We start from the raw sequence: 17,024 nt of genomic DNA on the forward strand, positions 1-17,024 counted from the left end.
TGGTGTAGCAACGCCTCTGTAACCAGGGCAACCAAAACGGTGATGAGAGGAGCAGAACATCTCAAATGACTAATGCAAAGGTTGCGGAAAAGGTGCTGTTTTTTTGCTGTTTTCCGGACGTGCTGCTGTCCTTTCGGTGGCGGATCCAGGTCCAGATCACCCCAACGTTCCCAAGAAGGAGGGGGACGGAGCCTGCGTCGACTGGACCCTATAAATTGGTGGAGCGCATCTCACATGCCGTCCGGCTGGCCGGCAAAGGAGGATCGTGGTATCGTCTGTCCCAGTGCGCCCCAGTGAGGGGTTCCTGCAAGGAACCAGACCAGCCATCGACAGTCCCCGCCCCAGTTCATACAGAGGCAGAATAATCCTCTTCCCCCTTGGTGGCCAGGTAGTCCACCCTGAGCCACTGAAGACGACGACCACGCAGCAGACATTCCCGAGTTCTCCCCGGACGGAGCAGATCTGCGAAGGGGGTGAGAATCGTGCTCACCCTCCACCAGTGGGCGTGCCAAGCCCCCAACGGCTGAACAATCACGAGCAATTTTTATCTTGATTGATAACAGTCTGGTTGCCTAAGGCAGAGGGACCGTGTAACTCTTTTCCTGCACATAATCTGGCCGCAGGTTTTTTGAGTTGCACATACTTTGGACTGGAGTATTGTGGGAAAACCTCACCTTCACTGGAAGTTATTGCTTTCATTGTATTTTCTTACTTGCGTTTGATTGATCGAGGTTGACATAATCATATGATAAAACAGGAGGGATATGTTAGGGTTTGCAGAATATCTTCATCGTATGATTATGTTGGAATATAACCTGTAATAATTTAACTAGTTTGTCCTGTCTAGACAAAATTAGTTTACCAAAGTGCTAAGATCATTTCAACTTATTGACTAGCTGCAGAGGAAGCAATCAAAGTTGCTTTGTTTACAGAACGTCGTAAAAGGTCCCCTGCTATGCTTTGATCAGCAGGGACCGGCTGCTTCACCCCAACCTGTGTATTCCCAAACCCCCACTTGCAACCCCACTTTGTTTCTCTCAATAAATAAGCGCCTGACGAGGCCTGAGTCAGACTTCATTCGACCATCGCTGTGACAACAGCGACGAGTGAACTCTCCACCTGCAGGTGCCCAAAACGACTAACTTGTCTCCGAGTGGTTCTTGCAAAATAAGTTAGAGTGACCACCACCCTAACACCACTGGTGTAGGCTACATTATTGGGACTTACATACCAAGAGAAAATGATAAATGAAGCCATGAACTCACTGAAGAGCAGGCCACGTCAGAGGACAAAGTCCCACAACAATGGGATTTCTTTCCAACCTCTGGCACCTGGTGGCAACTGCTGTTGAAATTTGTGACTCCTGTGCTTGTTGTACTTATTTACAACCTGTGTTATCCCATGTTTGAAGTCTGCTGTAACAAGGTCTGTGTCCTCTACCATAGCAGAAGTACAAATGCAACATACGTATTAGGAATGTCAAATGTGATGACTATAACACGCTGCAGAATGAAGATTATGATGATTGTGATGATGCTGTGTAGCCAAACATGTATTACAGAAACTTAATGATTTGACCATCAAAAATGCTTCGCAAGTGATATACTGTTTCTGGTTTTAATTATATTTTCTTGCTTATGTTTATTGATTGGGGAAACAGAATCACATGATAAACAGGAGGGAAATGTTAGGGTTGACAAATAATTTTTATCATATGATTATGTTGGAATGTTGACTAGAATCATTCACTTTGTAAACTCGTTAAAACTTTCCACTTTCTTGCAGTTGTTGAAACCTTCCATATGATTTGGAAACATTCTTGCATAGTTAGCTATCTAAAATGCTCCGCTAGTATCTGTTTTCCCAACCTTTGAAAAGGAAGAGCTAAGACCCTCTGCACTGATTAACCAGTTTGCAGAGGTGACCCCCAAAACCTGTTCACTCTCACCCTCACCCTGCTTTCTCTCAATAAACAGTCCCTTGCAAAAGACAAAAGTTAGACTGCTGTCAAGCACATCCGTACCACACAGGGGTCATGATGGCTTTCTCCACTTGCAAACATAAAACAGGCAAACTGTCTCTCGCATAAAAGGTCGAGTGGGCAAAATTTGGTCAGCTGTTCCTCTGGGAACACTCTGTTGATGGTGGTTAGCGCGAGGTGGGAAAAACATCTGTACACACGGCTGATTGGAAAAAGATTTTATTCGACCAATGTATGAATGGGTGGCTCGGTGGAGCACTGGTTAGCACGTCCGGCTCACAGTTAGACGGGTGCGGGGTCGATTCCACCTCTGGCCCTCCCTGTGTGGAGTTTGCATGTGCTCCCCGTGCCTGTGTGGGTTTTCTGCGGGTCCTTTGGTTTCTTCCCACATCGCAAAAACATGCATGTCAGGCTGACTGAGCACTCCAAATTCCCGTAGGTGTGAGTACGAGTGTGGATGGTTGTTCGTCTCTGTGTGCCCTGCGATTGGCTACCAACAAGTTTATGGTGTCCCCCGCCTACTGCTTGATGACCGCTGGGATAGGCTCCAGCACGCCCGCGACCCCCATGGGGACAAGCGTTACAGACAGGGCTGTGGACTCGGTTCGGACTCGGGGACTCGGTCATTTTTGCCGGACTCGGTGCTGATTTTGACCGAGTCCACCGAGTCCGACAATAAAAAAAAGAGGCAAGGCGCAGCCAGAGAGTGTCAGGTTACAGTCAGCGCGGTAGGAGTTGGAAGAAGCAGTAAAAACTCCACCAAACTCGTCGTAATGACCCGTGATATATGTTATAGCCTTACTATTTTCCAGGTTCTTAGATAGCAAGAATAGGTCGGACAACGACGTGAATGATAACTGCTTTATTCCTTACTCACAGTGCGTTCACAGGGCGTACCACAACAACACAGAATGCGCCCATCCCACTTCCGGGGTTTTTCTACTACGGAATTTGAGTTCGCCCAAAATATACAACATCTCTTCCCCTCTTACAATGAACGTGCTATATGCATGAATGCGACCAACATAGTCTTATGCACCTATAACTTGACATCTTCAAGATCTATCAATAACTACCATTAAACAATTATCATATATGGTCCAGACAATTATGACAATAATATTCCCATGAAACCTTAACTTTGGGTGAGGGCGGACTACCTCGAATTATACCGAATTATAGCGAAAAAACGATGTCGTACGCTGTTGTACGGCGTCAGCACTATGTTGTTTTCAATAAAAACATGAAGAACTCACGTTTGCGTCAGTCAATTTAAATTTTTATAAAGGATTATTCTCATTTGATGTCTTTAAATTCATCTGCGTTCTGCCATTGAAGCGGGGTGCATTCAAAGACTAGTCGTACAGACGGAAACGTTTTGTGATCAAATCTTTCATAACGAGAATGATTTGAGTGAATTGATTTGAATGAATAATTTAGAAGAAATTTCAGTTCTGAAGGCTCCTTTTGTCCCAAGCAAAGTGTAAAAAAATTGTAAAATCAATTCACTCAAATCATTCTCGTTATGAAAGATTTGATCACAAAACGTGTGGCTTTTTCTTAAATGAACACGTTTGAAATTGCCATCGTGTCATGTTAAAGCAGTGCTTCTCAATTATTTTCTGTTACGCCCCCCCCTAGCAAGAAGAAAACTATTCGCGCCCCCCCTTCCCCACCGTGACTATCCTAACTTGTCTTGTAAGTCGTAAAATGTTGCACTGTCGCAAACGTCACAGTAGTAACAATGAGAGCGCCACTGCCCCCTGCTGTGAAGATTCGCAATTACACTTTATTCTAGTACTGCCAAAAAAAAAGCCTGTTCCCCAGGGTCACACGCGCCCCCCCAGGAATAGCACCGCGCCCCCCTTGGGGGGCGCGCCCCACTATTTGAGAAGCACTGTGTTAAAGCAAATTAATAAATGCAACAATATTAATTTGCTTTGAAAATACCTGAGTAATAAAATAAAATGGATGGATGGATGGATGAATGATGATCACAATTAAGTATAAAGTCTCCTTTGTAATATATACTCCTTGTAGCCTGTACCCAAAAAGAGGAGTTTCTTTCCATCGAGGTTTATGCAAAGAGCTCACGTAATTATATTGTTGCGTTTTGGTGAAGTGAATGAGTGTTCCGTCTGTACGACTGGTCTTTGAATGCACCCTGCTTCAATGGCAGAACGCGGATGAATTTAAAGACATCAAATGAGAATAATCCTTTATAAAAATTAAAATTGACTGACGCAAACGTGAGTTCTTCATGTTTTTGTTGAAAACAACATAGTGCTGACGCCGTACGACATGGGTTTTTCGCTTCCCAAATAAGGGGTCGTCACTAATTATTTGTGTTTAGATAAATTTCTGAGCTATAATGGTGTAATTAATGATTAAAACTTGAAAGTATCTGTTTATTGTATTCGTTTATTTGTTTAATAAAGACAAAGCCATCACAAAACTGTTGTAATTATTTAGATTTTGATCTAAATTAGCCTTGAATAAAGACTAAGCAGTCACATGAATTAACAGAAAAAATGGACAGCCGGACTCGGACTCATGATCAAGAGGCCGGACTCGGACTCGGAGCAAAAATCCGACCGAGTCCACAGCCCTGGTTACAGATAATGGATGGATGGATAATTTCACGCATAATTCACTTCTGAGTATAAGTCGCACCCCCGGCCAAACTATGAAAAAAACTGCAACTTATAGTCCGGAAAATACGATATAAATACTATATCAACACATCCGCCTGATTTTGAGCTAATTGAAGGCATGTATACAAAGTTGCGTCCAATTTGTTTTACGCTTCAAAAAGAATTGGGCAGAAGTAAAAGGCACATCTTTAATGTTTAACCGACTAAAACGAGTGAAGAAATAAAATATTATGCAAAAAAGAACATGCGGTTAACACCCAAATGCTGGCTGGGAGGCACAGTCCGAATGTCCGCCAATTGTTTGTTGCCTATCCGCAGTCTGGGACCGTCCCAGTTAGCCCAACTTTGTAGAAGCCGGCGTACGTTGGTTTGCTCATCTGGTCACACACCAGCCAAAAATTGGCATTTCTTTTCCAAAGTAAAACACATCTCGCTCACATTTTCTGACCATCCGTTTGTCCACTATCTGCACAGCTTGTTCTCGCCAGACTCGCAGGTGCGCTGGAGCCGTTCAAGAGAAACAAAGCAATTCTCAAAATGTTTATTTTTACTTCTTAACTTTGCCCCGTGACTACTGGGTCACCAAAATGTCTGTGACTTTGTGTGCTCAGATTGATTTTCGTAACAATTCCCGGGCACGCACGTGACCCGGTCCCCTGAGCTGCGATTGGTCGTCGGAGCCCGTCGCTCAAGACAGTTAAAGCCTGAATTTGTTTGTCCTCATTTGGCCTTCCTGGAGCTGTCCGCCTGCTCCCTCCCACTAACAGTCAAGAAACCAACTCAGCTTTTGAGCAAATATGCTATTTTGAAGCCAAATTAGGTGAACCACGTGAACAACGGAGGTTTCGATGAGAAGGTGAAAGAAAATTTGCGTGCACGTAGACTCAATTGGAATCGGGACAAACATTCCGATATGTGCAAAAGGGTTTGCCTTTTAAGTTTCTGGGTGATAGAGGATAGCGGGTTTAGGTATCTGGCTGAGACTCAGCCTATTATTATTCCTTTGAATGATTTCCTTAAACTGTGACTTTTCTTCTACCGGTGCTGGTTTGTTAGTCCTTGTGTTGACCTTTTGTCTAACATTCCCCGTGACTGCCGAGTCAACACAAAGTCTGTTTGCATGCTCGGATTGATTTTCCTGATGATTGCTGTTAGGACAGCTGAAGGTCTTGAGCACGGACGTGACCCATTTCCTCCTCTGCGATTGGTCAGCAGAGCCCCTCGCGACGGTTAGGGTGGGCAAAGTCTGTGTTTGTTTGTCCCCATTCCGCCTCTTCTGTCACCGACTGCCTCCTCTCCAAGGGCCTTAAAAGCACGCCGTCGGCTCATCCCGAATGCACTGGCGGCGATTCTTCCTCATCCTCGTTTTCATTGCGGCAATGGTGGCTCGCCTGTTGGCTGTTGTGATGTGCTGCGCCCTGGCCCCTGCGGGCCTCCTGGGGGCGCCGGCAGAGGTGACGTGCGGCGAGGACAGTGCGACGGCGGCGGCCAACTTGGCTGTTCGACACATCAACGAGCATCACAAGCACGGCTTCAAGTTTAAGCTGCAGGAAGTCCGCAGCAGCAAATACCAAGCAGTGAGCCCGGCGCCGGTTCAAAAGGACGCTTTGCGTTGGCACGCATTGCCGTTGTTCTCACCGAAAATAAATCTTCCAAACAGAACACGTTTACATATAGCACACGTTCATGGATTTCTTTGTTTGTCTGTGCGCGCAGGTGGAGGGAGGCTGCCACGTTGACATCAACATGGAGCTGAAGCAGAGCGACTGTCACATCACCAACCCCAAACTGGAAGACCAGTGCGACTTCATGATGCAGTCGGAACGGGTACAGAGCAGGCATCGTGTCGTATCGTGCTGGTCGCTCACATGCGCTCACAGCCTGTGTGTGCGTGTGTGTTTGCGCGCGGACTCTAGGGCGCAGTCGCCAACTGTAGCAGCAAGTTGAACGTGATGGGAGGTGTGGCCACAGTCACCAATCACAATTGTGTCACCAAACCAGGTCAACAATGATTGAAAACAAACTGCCGGCAATTTTTTGTCCCTGCCTGATCCCAAACTAATTTGACCAAAGGTGAAACACAGACATTTCCGTTCATTTTGTTCCACAATGCAATATCACAAATGGAAGTTGCATCAGGGCAGGAAAAAGTCCCTCTGGGGCTGAAAGCCTAAAGAGAGCCCAGACCAGGCCCGGCCGACGCTCTCTGCCGCAACGTGCTTTTCTCCCATTGACATGCGCGCAGAACTCAGCAACGCAGAGATGGCGATGATTTGTCCTGACTGCCCGGTGCTGCTGCCTCTGAATGATGAGACGGGTGTCAAGGCGGTGGAGGAGGCGGTGAAGAAGTTTAACCGTGAGAGCAACCACCAGCATTACTTTGCCCTGATGGAAATTTCCAGTCTGACAAGCGGGGTGAATTCCGACTTTCCATGGCTTTCTCTTTGGCGGCGCAGCAGCGTACGTCTTTCTCATCATGGTTTATGTTCTTCCAGTACATCCCGAGCAGCGGTATGAGGACCTATCCCAAAATCGCCCTGGTAGAGACCACCTGCCCCAAAGATTCTAAGATTATGCATGAGGCCTGCACGCCGCGCTGCCCGGACAGAGCTGTGAGTTAGCTTTTGCACTAATGCTAATGGCGAACACATTCCGAGAGCTAAAGGTGCACTTAGACTCGGCCGACCTCGAGAGGCCATGGGCAGAAGCCATCTTATTCGCCAAAGATGATTTTGTAAGAACCAAAATGTGTGCATTGCATTGTCTGTTGAGGCGGGGCAACTTGTAGCGGCGTTAAACCACAGCAGCGGAGTCGGTTGGCTTGTTTGGCAAAGGCCAAACTGAGCCCGCATATGACGCGAAATGAGGCGACGTCTTGTTGCTGTTGTTGTATTGATGGCGGCGGGCTCGTCCATCCTTCTATGGACTGATGGTTTTACTTCCTTTTGAAGCACCACGTCTTTTGCGAGACCTCCTACTCGAACAGCAACACAGAAGTGGGGGAACTCCGGTGCGAATTGTATCTCCCCAAAGTAAGTCTCCACCTAGAGCAGAAGTGGTACTACCGCGCGCCTCACTGTGGCTCTTTGTCACCCCCAGAATAGCGAGCCGCTCGCGGACGGCGAGGAGGAGCCCACGTGCGGGCCCTTGTTCCACCAAAGTTTGGAAGAGTCGGCCTGCAGGGCGCAGCTGAGCACCCGCGAGCCGGCCATCCACCAGATTTGTCCTTTCCCGCTTGCCGTACCGTACGCGCAAGCGTAAAGGCCCGAAAAGGCCCACCGCCCAGTCAGTGCGCTCCAACTTCATTAAAAAACCCATTAGAACTAGTCTGGTCTGGTTTATGCTCACCCCTGACGCAAGAATGGCTTTTCCTCCTGTGATCTAAATGCCGAACGGCCCATCGAGAGTAAGTAGGGCTTCTGTGTCTTGGCCGGTTGGAAGACGACCACTTGACTATGGCCATGCTCGCTTGGCCTGCCATTGCCACGCCTAAGAATACGAGTGTGAGGCGTTGTGATTTAGCTTCTTTATTTTTGCATAGGCAAACATACTCAAAGAAAGGAATCCATCAGCATCGCCCAAATGCAAGAACTGAACATGTTGGGATGATGTCACTTCCTCATTTTACGATTGACGTGGCATGCAAATAAATAAGGGTTGATATGAAAAATTTTGCATTCGCTTTTTTTTTTTTTATTAAGGAAAGAGAGTGGGGAAGATGCACACATGTTAAGCACGTTGCTACCACACTAGGAAAAAAAAGTTTCAAGATGGAATGTGATAAGTCACAACGTTGAGGAATGTGTGTGAATTCCACATGAAGCAAAACAAACGGAAGCAATTTCTTCCAACTGCCGGATGCAAAGTCCGTTCAAAATTTTGAATCCATTTTAGCGCTTGGCCTTGTTGTAACGCTAGTTACGGAGTGAGTAAATTTGATTCCTCAGTAAAAGACTGCTATCGACTTAAGCGGAAGACAAACTTATTCCATTTGAACGTGATGACTTACCACCAAAAAGTGAACATTGCAATCTGACATTCAAGTGTGAAGCGGATGGTGTTGTTTTGCAATGGTGACGAGCCGCTAGCTTGGCTTTTTGCTTGCGCTGCTATTGTGCGGCCTGAAAACGGATGGGTGGGCGCATGGGTGGGCGGCCTTCCAAAAACAATCCAAATGGAAACACGATGAAAACCAACTGAAATAATTTTTTTGTTGTTTGCAAAACACCAAAAAGTTTAGCGTAATAGACGTGTTAGCGTTCCATGCTAGTCGTACGGAAACAATGCCAAGTGCCGTCACCACACGGACTGAGCTCAATCCAGCAAATTGCATCATTTCCATGTTTGCTAAAGCACATGCATCGTGGCTCGCCCGCCTAAAATGATACCGCAAGACACAAATGACATTTGGTTGAAAAACAAGAAGCAGCTATGAATGCTAAATGCTCAAGCTATTCATTTAGCTTGTAACCGCAAAACCCACAGCCTTTGCATTGTTTTCCTTCTGCGTGGCAGCTTCCCTTCTTCCTACCTTCACAAAATGTAATTTTCAAGTTTGATATCAAGATGGCATCGCACGCATGGAAAGCAAAGAACATTCGGCTAAATGAACACAATGGTCACCTTTGGTTTGAGAGGGGGCGACAAAAAAAGCCCTTTGAGGGAATCAAAACTTGAACGAAAATGTCCTTGTAATACAATTTGCATGGCTTTGGTCTTTTTTGCTCTCACATTTCACTCGCTCATTTTTGTTCCTTTGCAAAGAAAAACTTTATCCTCCTGGCAGAGGCTAGCTTTAGCATCTTAAGCATCACGATCGCGCGCATGTGGCTTGGCCACTGGTTGGTTAAACATTTCATATACATTCAGTATTTAGACACGTGTGTGTTTCATCATTGGATAAACTTAATAAGGGCACATGCAAAATAATAAAAAACAAACGGCCCATCGGAGCTCAGGCCGGCCCATGCTGTCATTCACCGCTTCGCTTAGCTATAGCGTAGCAGCAGTAGCAGCACACGTTTCCCTCACCGCCCCTTGTTGTCTGGAGTGTCGAGTGCAACTAAAGTGTCAGCTCTCAATTAAGCGCTGTAGCGTTAGAGTAAAGATGAGCTGATTTCAAAGTGAGTAGACCCTTCCACGACTGCCCGTCCAATAAAGTCAAGCGTCAACGGCGAAAGGTTCCTTTTATGCGCAAGGCCAGCTTCGCTTTGCATCCGTTAAGTGTTCCAGATGTTGTGGTGGCACCGAAAATCACAAAGGGCAGCGTCCAGATGACAAGTTGACAGGAAGTTCCAGCAGAAATCCAAAAGGCTTCTTCACTGCCTTCAAATCTGGTTGGTTGGCTAATTTTCTTTCTTTGAGTTGGTCAACTGACAGATTACTTATTTAGTCTGTACTTGATTGGTTTGTTGACTTTGTAGGGCAATTGGTTGCTTGGTTGATTAGTCTGCTCACGGGCTGGTTGGTCAATTGGTCAGTCAGACTGTCATGTGACTGTTTGGTCAGTTGAACAGTCAACTGGTCAGTTGATGAGTTAAGTCATTGGATGGTAAGTTAATTATTTTACTGGTTAGTTGGTCAGTATTTTGGGCTGATGATGTCTGAACAATTTATGACTATTTTGTTTTTAAAAAGTATTAGTAGTATTTAAAAAAATAAATTGACAAAGTGATTAATATGTGTAACATAAATATAGAAGTGTTTTGTTGGATTAAACATTTGTAAATAATTCATTGTATTTCAAAAAATACTTGCCTATTTAACCTTTATTATATCCGTAATTTCCTTTGATTGACCCGTCTCAGTTATCATCAAAGAAGATGCAGAGCCAATCAGTGAAGGAGAAAGAGACAGAGGAGAAAGGGTGCGGACCAAAGTGATTATCAAAAGGTGATCAATGTTGAAGAACATTCTTCTAGTAATCAAGTGGTGACGTGTAGCCAAGAAGGCGACACTCTAAACTCCGGGACGCTTGTACACATTGGGTAATATGTTCTTATTACCTTTGCAGGTCAAGCGTCAACCAGCTAGTTAGCTACAGCTAGCCGCGCTTATAGCTTGCTAGCTGGCTAATGGAGGGAGCCGCGTCAGAGGCGCGAAGAAGCACCATCCAAGGAATTTGGATTACAGAGGGTTGATGCTTGTCGCAGGTATACTTTTGCTTCACTGGAGCACCACGTCACGGTCCCTGCTGCGGGTCTTCTGAACTGTGAGTACATCGATTAATTCCTTTGGCGAGGACGCCACCTACTGGACGGGTTGCGATCAGGCCTGCGACGTTTTTCTTTTTAGAGTGTAAATTGGAGGCTGTGCTTGGGGAAAGAAAGTACCGTATTTAATCCGTTTTTTTCATAGTTTGGGTGCGACTTATACTCAGGAGCGGCTTATATGTAAACTTATTAACACATTATTATATAACCTCACGTTATTTTCACATTAAACCGCATGAGGGCGCTCTAGGCCTGTGGAATATTTGGAACTGCAACTGACGATGAGTCTGACGTAAGCTACGTACAAGAGGAAGCGCTGCATCTTGTACTCCCGGGGTTAGCGGAGTTGTTTATAAGTGACACCAAGGATGAAGGTTTCGTTGGATTTAATGAGTGATTGAGTGACGCGGATGGTTCAATAAACTAGTTAGCATGTTATTTATGCTATAGTTATTTGAATAACTCTTAATGTTACATCAGGCACGTTCCCATTTACCCGTTCATGTGTTTATGTAACGTTAGCATACTATACAGTTCAGCTTGTTGTTGGTTATTCATGTCTGTTCTTGTTGGATTTTGTCAAATAAATTTCCCCCATAAATGCAATTTATACTCCAGTGCGATTATGTATTTTTCGTCTTTATTATGTATCTTATGGCTGGTGCGATTTATACTCTGCACGACTTATAGTCCGGAAAATACAGCTTCGAATAAGTTGCTTCTACAAATGGGAGTCAAATTATGTACATCTTTAAAAGGCAGCTATCTTGAATGTCGGATCACTTGATTGTATTGTCTCTTTTGTCTTAATCCCAGTTTATCATGAAAACCATTTTGATGTTTGATATTTTGTCTATTAGCTCTCAAATTACGGAAAAAAGGTTTTCTACATGTGGTAATTGGGGCACTTTTACTTCAACGGGGATCAGACTGGCTACAGTTGGTAAATTAGTGAGGTCATCAGTTGGTTGACTTTTAGGTTGGTCAATCGTTGGTTGGTTAGTTAAATAGTCGAGTCGTTGGCTGCTTGTGCAATGGTTGTCGTTGATTTGTCAGTGCGTCTGTTGGTTGTTTTGTAGGTTACTCATTTCTTTGATCGGTTACTTGATTAGCCCACTGGTTGATTGCTCAGTTGGTTAGTCAATTGATTAGCTGGTGGGTAGGTTGATCATTATTGGGGTTAGTAGCTTATAGTTAGTTGCTGTTGGTTGGCTGTTTGGGCAATTGATTGGTCGATTGGCTGGGGGACTAGTCAATTGCTTCATTTGTCAATAGGTCGATTGATTTGCTGTTTGGTTGGTTAACCGATGACTCATTGGTTGTTTTTTTTGTAGAATCACCAATTGATTGGTTGGCAGATCAGTTAAGTAGGTGGTTGATCGGTCAGTTTTTTTTTTTTGTGGGGAGGGGGGTGGATTTTTGTGTCTCTGGTGGCTGTCCCCCACATGGTTATTGGTGCCATAGCAAGCATGTACAATGAATGAGATAATGAGCGGGAGTTCACCTGTGTTGTTGTCAGCCGACGCACCATGCTGCCATGCAACCCGGCTCCTCTTGTTGCTGCTAAAGGCAATGGGCACCGATGGCAAGTTCGAGGACACACAAAGCTTTTTGCTAGTTTGCGTTTGCCACCAACTTGCAAAGTTTTCTATTCCTTCATACTGATTTCCGTTAGAGCAGGACGTTAGCAATGCCTTCAAACGTTTTGGTTGAACACTTTGGTGTTTAAAGATGCAAAGTTCCAGTCTCTTTTCCTTTGTGCTTTTTGCAGTCAACTTCAAGTGGGAGTCTATCGTATAGAGTCTATACGATATGACGCTCGCATGAGTTCCTTTCCTCAAACTGATGTGATATGATAGTTGTCCGCTTCTTGATCGTGAGCGGAAACAGGCCTTGAAATACCTTGAAAAGTTTCTTTTACTGGGCTGAAGTGTCCTTTGACTCTTTCAAGGCAGATGATAGTGTTTAAAAAAAAAAAAAAAAGGATTTCATGTGCTCTACATATTGCAGATTTCGTCGCTAGTGGATGTGGAAGGTATGCTCAGTGATCAACTTGCTTTGAATACGTCCAAGTGACCCTTTGCCGACCCGCGAGGCGACGTAGCGTCAAGCAATCTGGCATGCAACTTTTTTGTTTGCTTTTCTTGCAGCGGTACGGGAGATGTTTTTCCTACATTTGCAAAATGTGTCATTCTTCTTGTTGAACCAAAGGAAGGCAAGGCACATTCCGTGTTTTTCGGACATATCGTGCAAAACAGACTTTCAAAACGGTCTGGCGAGCAGGGCTGGAGGGATGGCAAGGACTCCCAGTGGAAGTCTTGGGCTGGGCAAAAAAAAAGAAAGAGAGAGAGACACAGAGAGAGAGACACAGAGAGAGAGACACAGAGAGAGAGAGACAGAGACAGAGAGAGAGACAGAGAGAGAGACAGACAGAGACAGAGAGAGAGACAGACAGAGACAGACACAGACACAGACACAGACACAGACACAGAGACAGAGACAGAGACAGAGACAGAGACAGAGACAGAGACAGAGACAGAGACAGAGACAGAGACAGAGACAGACAGAGACAGAGAGAGAGAGAGAGAGAGAGAGAGAGAGAGAGAGAGAGAGAGAGAGAGAGAGAGAGAGAGCGAGAGCATTCCCCATTGCTTGTATAGGCCATGGCTCCAAATCCTTTTTACATGTCTTCACAGCAAGGCTTCGTCGCAGTGACGCAAGAGTGAGTGAGTCGCTATTCAGCATTTGGACAGCGCCCGGCCAAAAATCGCATCTCCCAATGAGATTGTCCTTCATGGGCGTCCTTCTTCACCGCCTAAGTGATGCTTGCTCGCCTCCAAAAGAGCGCCCCGCACTCGTGTCTATCAAAGCGTACTTGAGAACGACATCACGCTTTCACGCCCACGCAGATTGTCAATCCGAGTCATTCTTTTTCTCCTCTTTCTTTTTGTTCTTTGTGGGGACGATGAAGAAGGGAAGGGGGAAAAGTGCAAACACCAAGTTTGAATGAAAAGACAGTCTCGCTTTCTCTCGCTTGTCCAAGTCTTTTGTGGAATAGAGGAAAAAAAGAGCAAGGCTTATTTGCATATATGATAATAAGCAGCACCTGCAGGGAGGGGCGGGCTTAAAGGCTGGATTGACGTCCTTTGCCGGCAAATTCTTGCGGCGACCGGTTCTCAAAAGCCGTTTGCAGTCCGAGTGGCCCTCAGTGGGCCCGCACCCGCACTAGGCCCGGAAACCGGATAGCGTAAATGGCCCCCCACAGAATGTTAGGCTGGAGTTAGGGGCGGTGTGAGCGCACGGAGACGAGATCACCGTGTGTTTCAGTTGCCCAGATACCAAGACTGAAACACACACACACAGACACACACACAGACACACACACACACGCACACAGACACAAAATTCTGTCCCATGGCTTAACAATATCACGAGAAATCTGATCGAGTTTAACCACACACAGCACAGGGTAACAAATTAGAACACGCCGGTGCCGTGACATGCGAGTCAAATCAGTCGCAGCCAACAAACGTACGTTTAACGTGCCGATGTGTCGCTCGATGTCCAATTCGACGCCGGGTGCCCACAGCAGATGGACTTTGTAAGACTCAGTACGAGTGTGCAGCGAGGTCGGGACCAACCTGGGCTTGGTAGAGTCCACCGGGGTCTCGAGGCGCGATGCCCACAAAGGAAGAACGAGCGGCGGGGGGCGTCCCCGGGGTTCCGGGAGCCGAGTACGCTGTTGCAATGACATTATCAGTGTACGGGCCCGGTTTAGTGGCAGCACAAGCAACCGTTCTACCAAGTGGCAAAGGGTTGCTCGTTTTCACCAGACGCCGCGCTTTCCGCAAAAACAACGTAGGAAGGACAAACCAGCCAATGGGGCAGGAAAATGCACAATGACCTGAAATGACGCCCAAGGAGCCAAACACTTTCAAATGTTAAAATCGGACAACAAATGTGCAACTTGCAACATGAAGATGGTCAAGACTGCAATTCGAGGTTTTTCGCGAGAATTTGAGTTGTTGACGCCACTGGAATAAGCTAAACGGTTTGAAATCGGAATGAATCAGATCATTCAATGAGAAGTAGAAATGTTCAATTTGGGTTTTTTGTTTGAAATTTGGGGCATATCAATTTAGGAGAATAGGAATCTGCAGCTTGACAGAGCCAAGCAATTTGTGGGCAAGAAAAAGGGTCAAATGTGGTGGTTGTTTTTGCTGTGTTAAAACTTGTTAAACGTCAACAGGCTGGAATGGCCGAGAACGCAAACGGAATTCTGTAAAACGAGCAGCCGCTTGGGCTCCGAAGCACATACTTGGTGACGTGGGCGAGCTCGTGGCCGCATCCGAGGAGGTGCTGGCGGGCTTGACGTCGGCGGGCCGACCCAAGGACGACGGCCCCAGGCCGGGCGCCAGCATCTGAGAGGACAGGTAGTGGTCGCTTGCTTTGAGCTGGTTGCTGCCATTATGCTGCAAACACAAACAGTGCTCAGGGTCAAGACCGAGACCAAGACCTGAAAATGAAAGCGAGATAGGCTCACCGAGCTTTGATTGGCGGGCTCACAGGCCAGAGAGACCAGATCCTTCAGTGGGTCCTGGCCTAAGTGAGGAGGGTAACGGATGGCTCCGTGCGGGAAGTAGGACGAGGAGGCAAAGTGCAAAGACTGCGACGGGTGAGCGCGGGACAGGCCTGGACCACCACACACACGCAAACACGCGCACGGCGTCATCAGTTTGGCATTTTTTGATTTTGGGTGCAGGCTGGCTCTCTGCGTCACCGACCGCTGTGCACTGCGATGACAGGCCGATGATGCTGAGTGAAGGACCTGGGCGAGTCCTCCCGCGCTGAAGGACTATCCAGCTCGGCCTTCTTCACTGGAGGAGACACACCTTACACACGCATGCATTGACCGAGGTCAAAACGATGCACACGCTCGCATTCCTTTTGCTTTACCTCCTTCCATGTCGTCCGTCCAGTTTCTGGAACTGCTGGCCGGGGAGGACGGCGAGTGGTAATATTCTCCTCCTGGACTGTTCACCTCCTCCTCCACGGAGCCCGATTTATGCCGCTTGCTCCTGCGCACACCCACGTCTTTTAATTGGGGGGGGGGGAGGTCGTGTGCGTGTGTAGTGCGTGTGCTTACCCGCCAGACGAGGTGCTGGTGAGCGAGCGGCGCATGTTGACGGACTGGGGGATTGCGTGGTTGAGATCATAGGCCAGGTGGCCTTGAAGCTCGCCAATGGAGAAACTCGGCGCCACCCCTGAGACGACGGGAGCTACAAAGGAACCCGCAGGCGACAGTGACCCGTCAATGTTTTATCTCATGTAACCAACCCCACCCCCCCCCCCCCCCCCGACAACTCAATATGAAAACGCCGGGGTAACGACCCGCTTTCTAGGTTTGGTCGTGCGACGTTGGCAAACTGAGCCCACCCGGCCGGCACCTTGATGTCATTTTGGGTCGGTGGCGAGTGGTAAAATGGTTCACTGAATGCGGTGAGGCTGAACGAAGCGTGTGCACAAAAAGCGCAGGTCGCGTGAGAGCTGACTTACTTCTGGACACCCGCACCAGCTCGGTGACGTTGAAAACTCCAGAGGTCACAAAGGCGTCTCGGAACTCGGGACCATCTGCAACATGGACCGCAGCGGGACAGTTAGCCAAGTCCACGAAAGTACGGCGGTCACGGTATACTATGCGCAGGGTTACCCGTCGCGGTGCCGCGACCGTCCTCCTGATCGGATGCCGTCCGAGCGGGACTGCTCCCCTCCTCTGCGCACACACAAAGAAAAAGAATGTTGTGTGACGTGAGCCGTAGACAACTCTATTTCTATACTGTGGCGCATTTCGCAACAAAGCGTCTTGCGGTTAGCGACGGGACAACTGCAAGTTACGAGCGGACTTTGTAGCTCGCGCCAGGACCCATGATCCGAAAGCAGAAGCGTACTTGCCTTTGTGATGGACGTAGTAGGCCAGGTAAAGGTCGAGCTCCTTGACGGAGACGGAGATGTGTCCGGGCTGCACGCACAGCAGCGGGTTGGCACACTGGCCACCCTTGACCAGACGCTCGCCGTCCGTGCTCTCCAGCGGGATCCCCTTGAACAGGATCACCATCACCAGGTCCAGCCGCCACACCTGTGGGGCCAAAAGGGGCAGGCAAGCGACTCGAACGATTA

General features: G+C 47.2%; 2 protein-coding genes across 13 annotated transcripts in view; one reads left to right on the plus strand and one right to left on the minus strand.

Annotated features, from left to right (window-relative positions):
• nfic (nuclear factor I/C) overlaps positions 1-17,024 on the minus strand; it is a 55,766-nt gene that overhangs the window by 35,100 nt on the left and 3,642 nt on the right. For 6 of the 12 annotated variants that reach the window (XM_061298215.1, XM_061298212.1, XM_061298209.1 and 3 more), the window contains exons 4-12: positions 16,800-16,983; positions 16,558-16,620; positions 16,404-16,478; positions 15,994-16,126; positions 15,804-15,925; positions 15,632-15,739; positions 15,391-15,539; positions 15,166-15,319; positions 14,489-14,586 (exon numbers count right to left, since the gene is read on the minus strand). In XM_061298215.1, coding sequence (XP_061154199.1) covers positions 14,489-14,586; positions 15,166-15,319; positions 15,391-15,539; positions 15,632-15,739; positions 15,804-15,925; positions 15,994-16,126; positions 16,404-16,478; positions 16,558-16,620; positions 16,800-16,983 — 1,086 coding nt within the window. Of the gene's footprint in view, positions 1-8,146; positions 14,192-14,382; positions 14,587-15,165; positions 15,320-15,390; positions 15,540-15,631; positions 15,740-15,803; positions 15,942-15,993; positions 16,127-16,403; positions 16,480-16,557; positions 16,621-16,799; positions 16,984-17,024 lie in introns of those variants that run through there. The other 6 variants (XR_009717978.1, XM_061298216.1, XM_061298211.1 and 3 more) reach the window with 6 other exon arrangements.
• On the plus strand, positions 5,964-7,961 carry LOC133167417 (alpha-2-HS-glycoprotein-like). The gene is made up of 7 exons (XM_061298218.1): positions 5,964-6,212; positions 6,352-6,462; positions 6,552-6,636; positions 6,881-7,050; positions 7,131-7,247; positions 7,587-7,667; positions 7,735-7,961. Exons 1-7 carry the CDS (start codon positions 5,970-5,972, stop codon positions 7,894-7,896), a joined length of 969 nt encoding a protein of 322 aa, XP_061154202.1. The 5' UTR covers positions 5,964-5,969; the 3' UTR covers positions 7,897-7,961.

This window comes from Syngnathus typhle, linkage group LG14 (genome assembly GCF_033458585.1).
Source record: "Syngnathus typhle isolate RoL2023-S1 ecotype Sweden linkage group LG14, RoL_Styp_1.0, whole genome shotgun sequence".
NCBI classification, from domain to species: Eukaryota; Metazoa; Chordata; class Actinopteri; order Syngnathiformes; family Syngnathidae; genus Syngnathus; species Syngnathus typhle.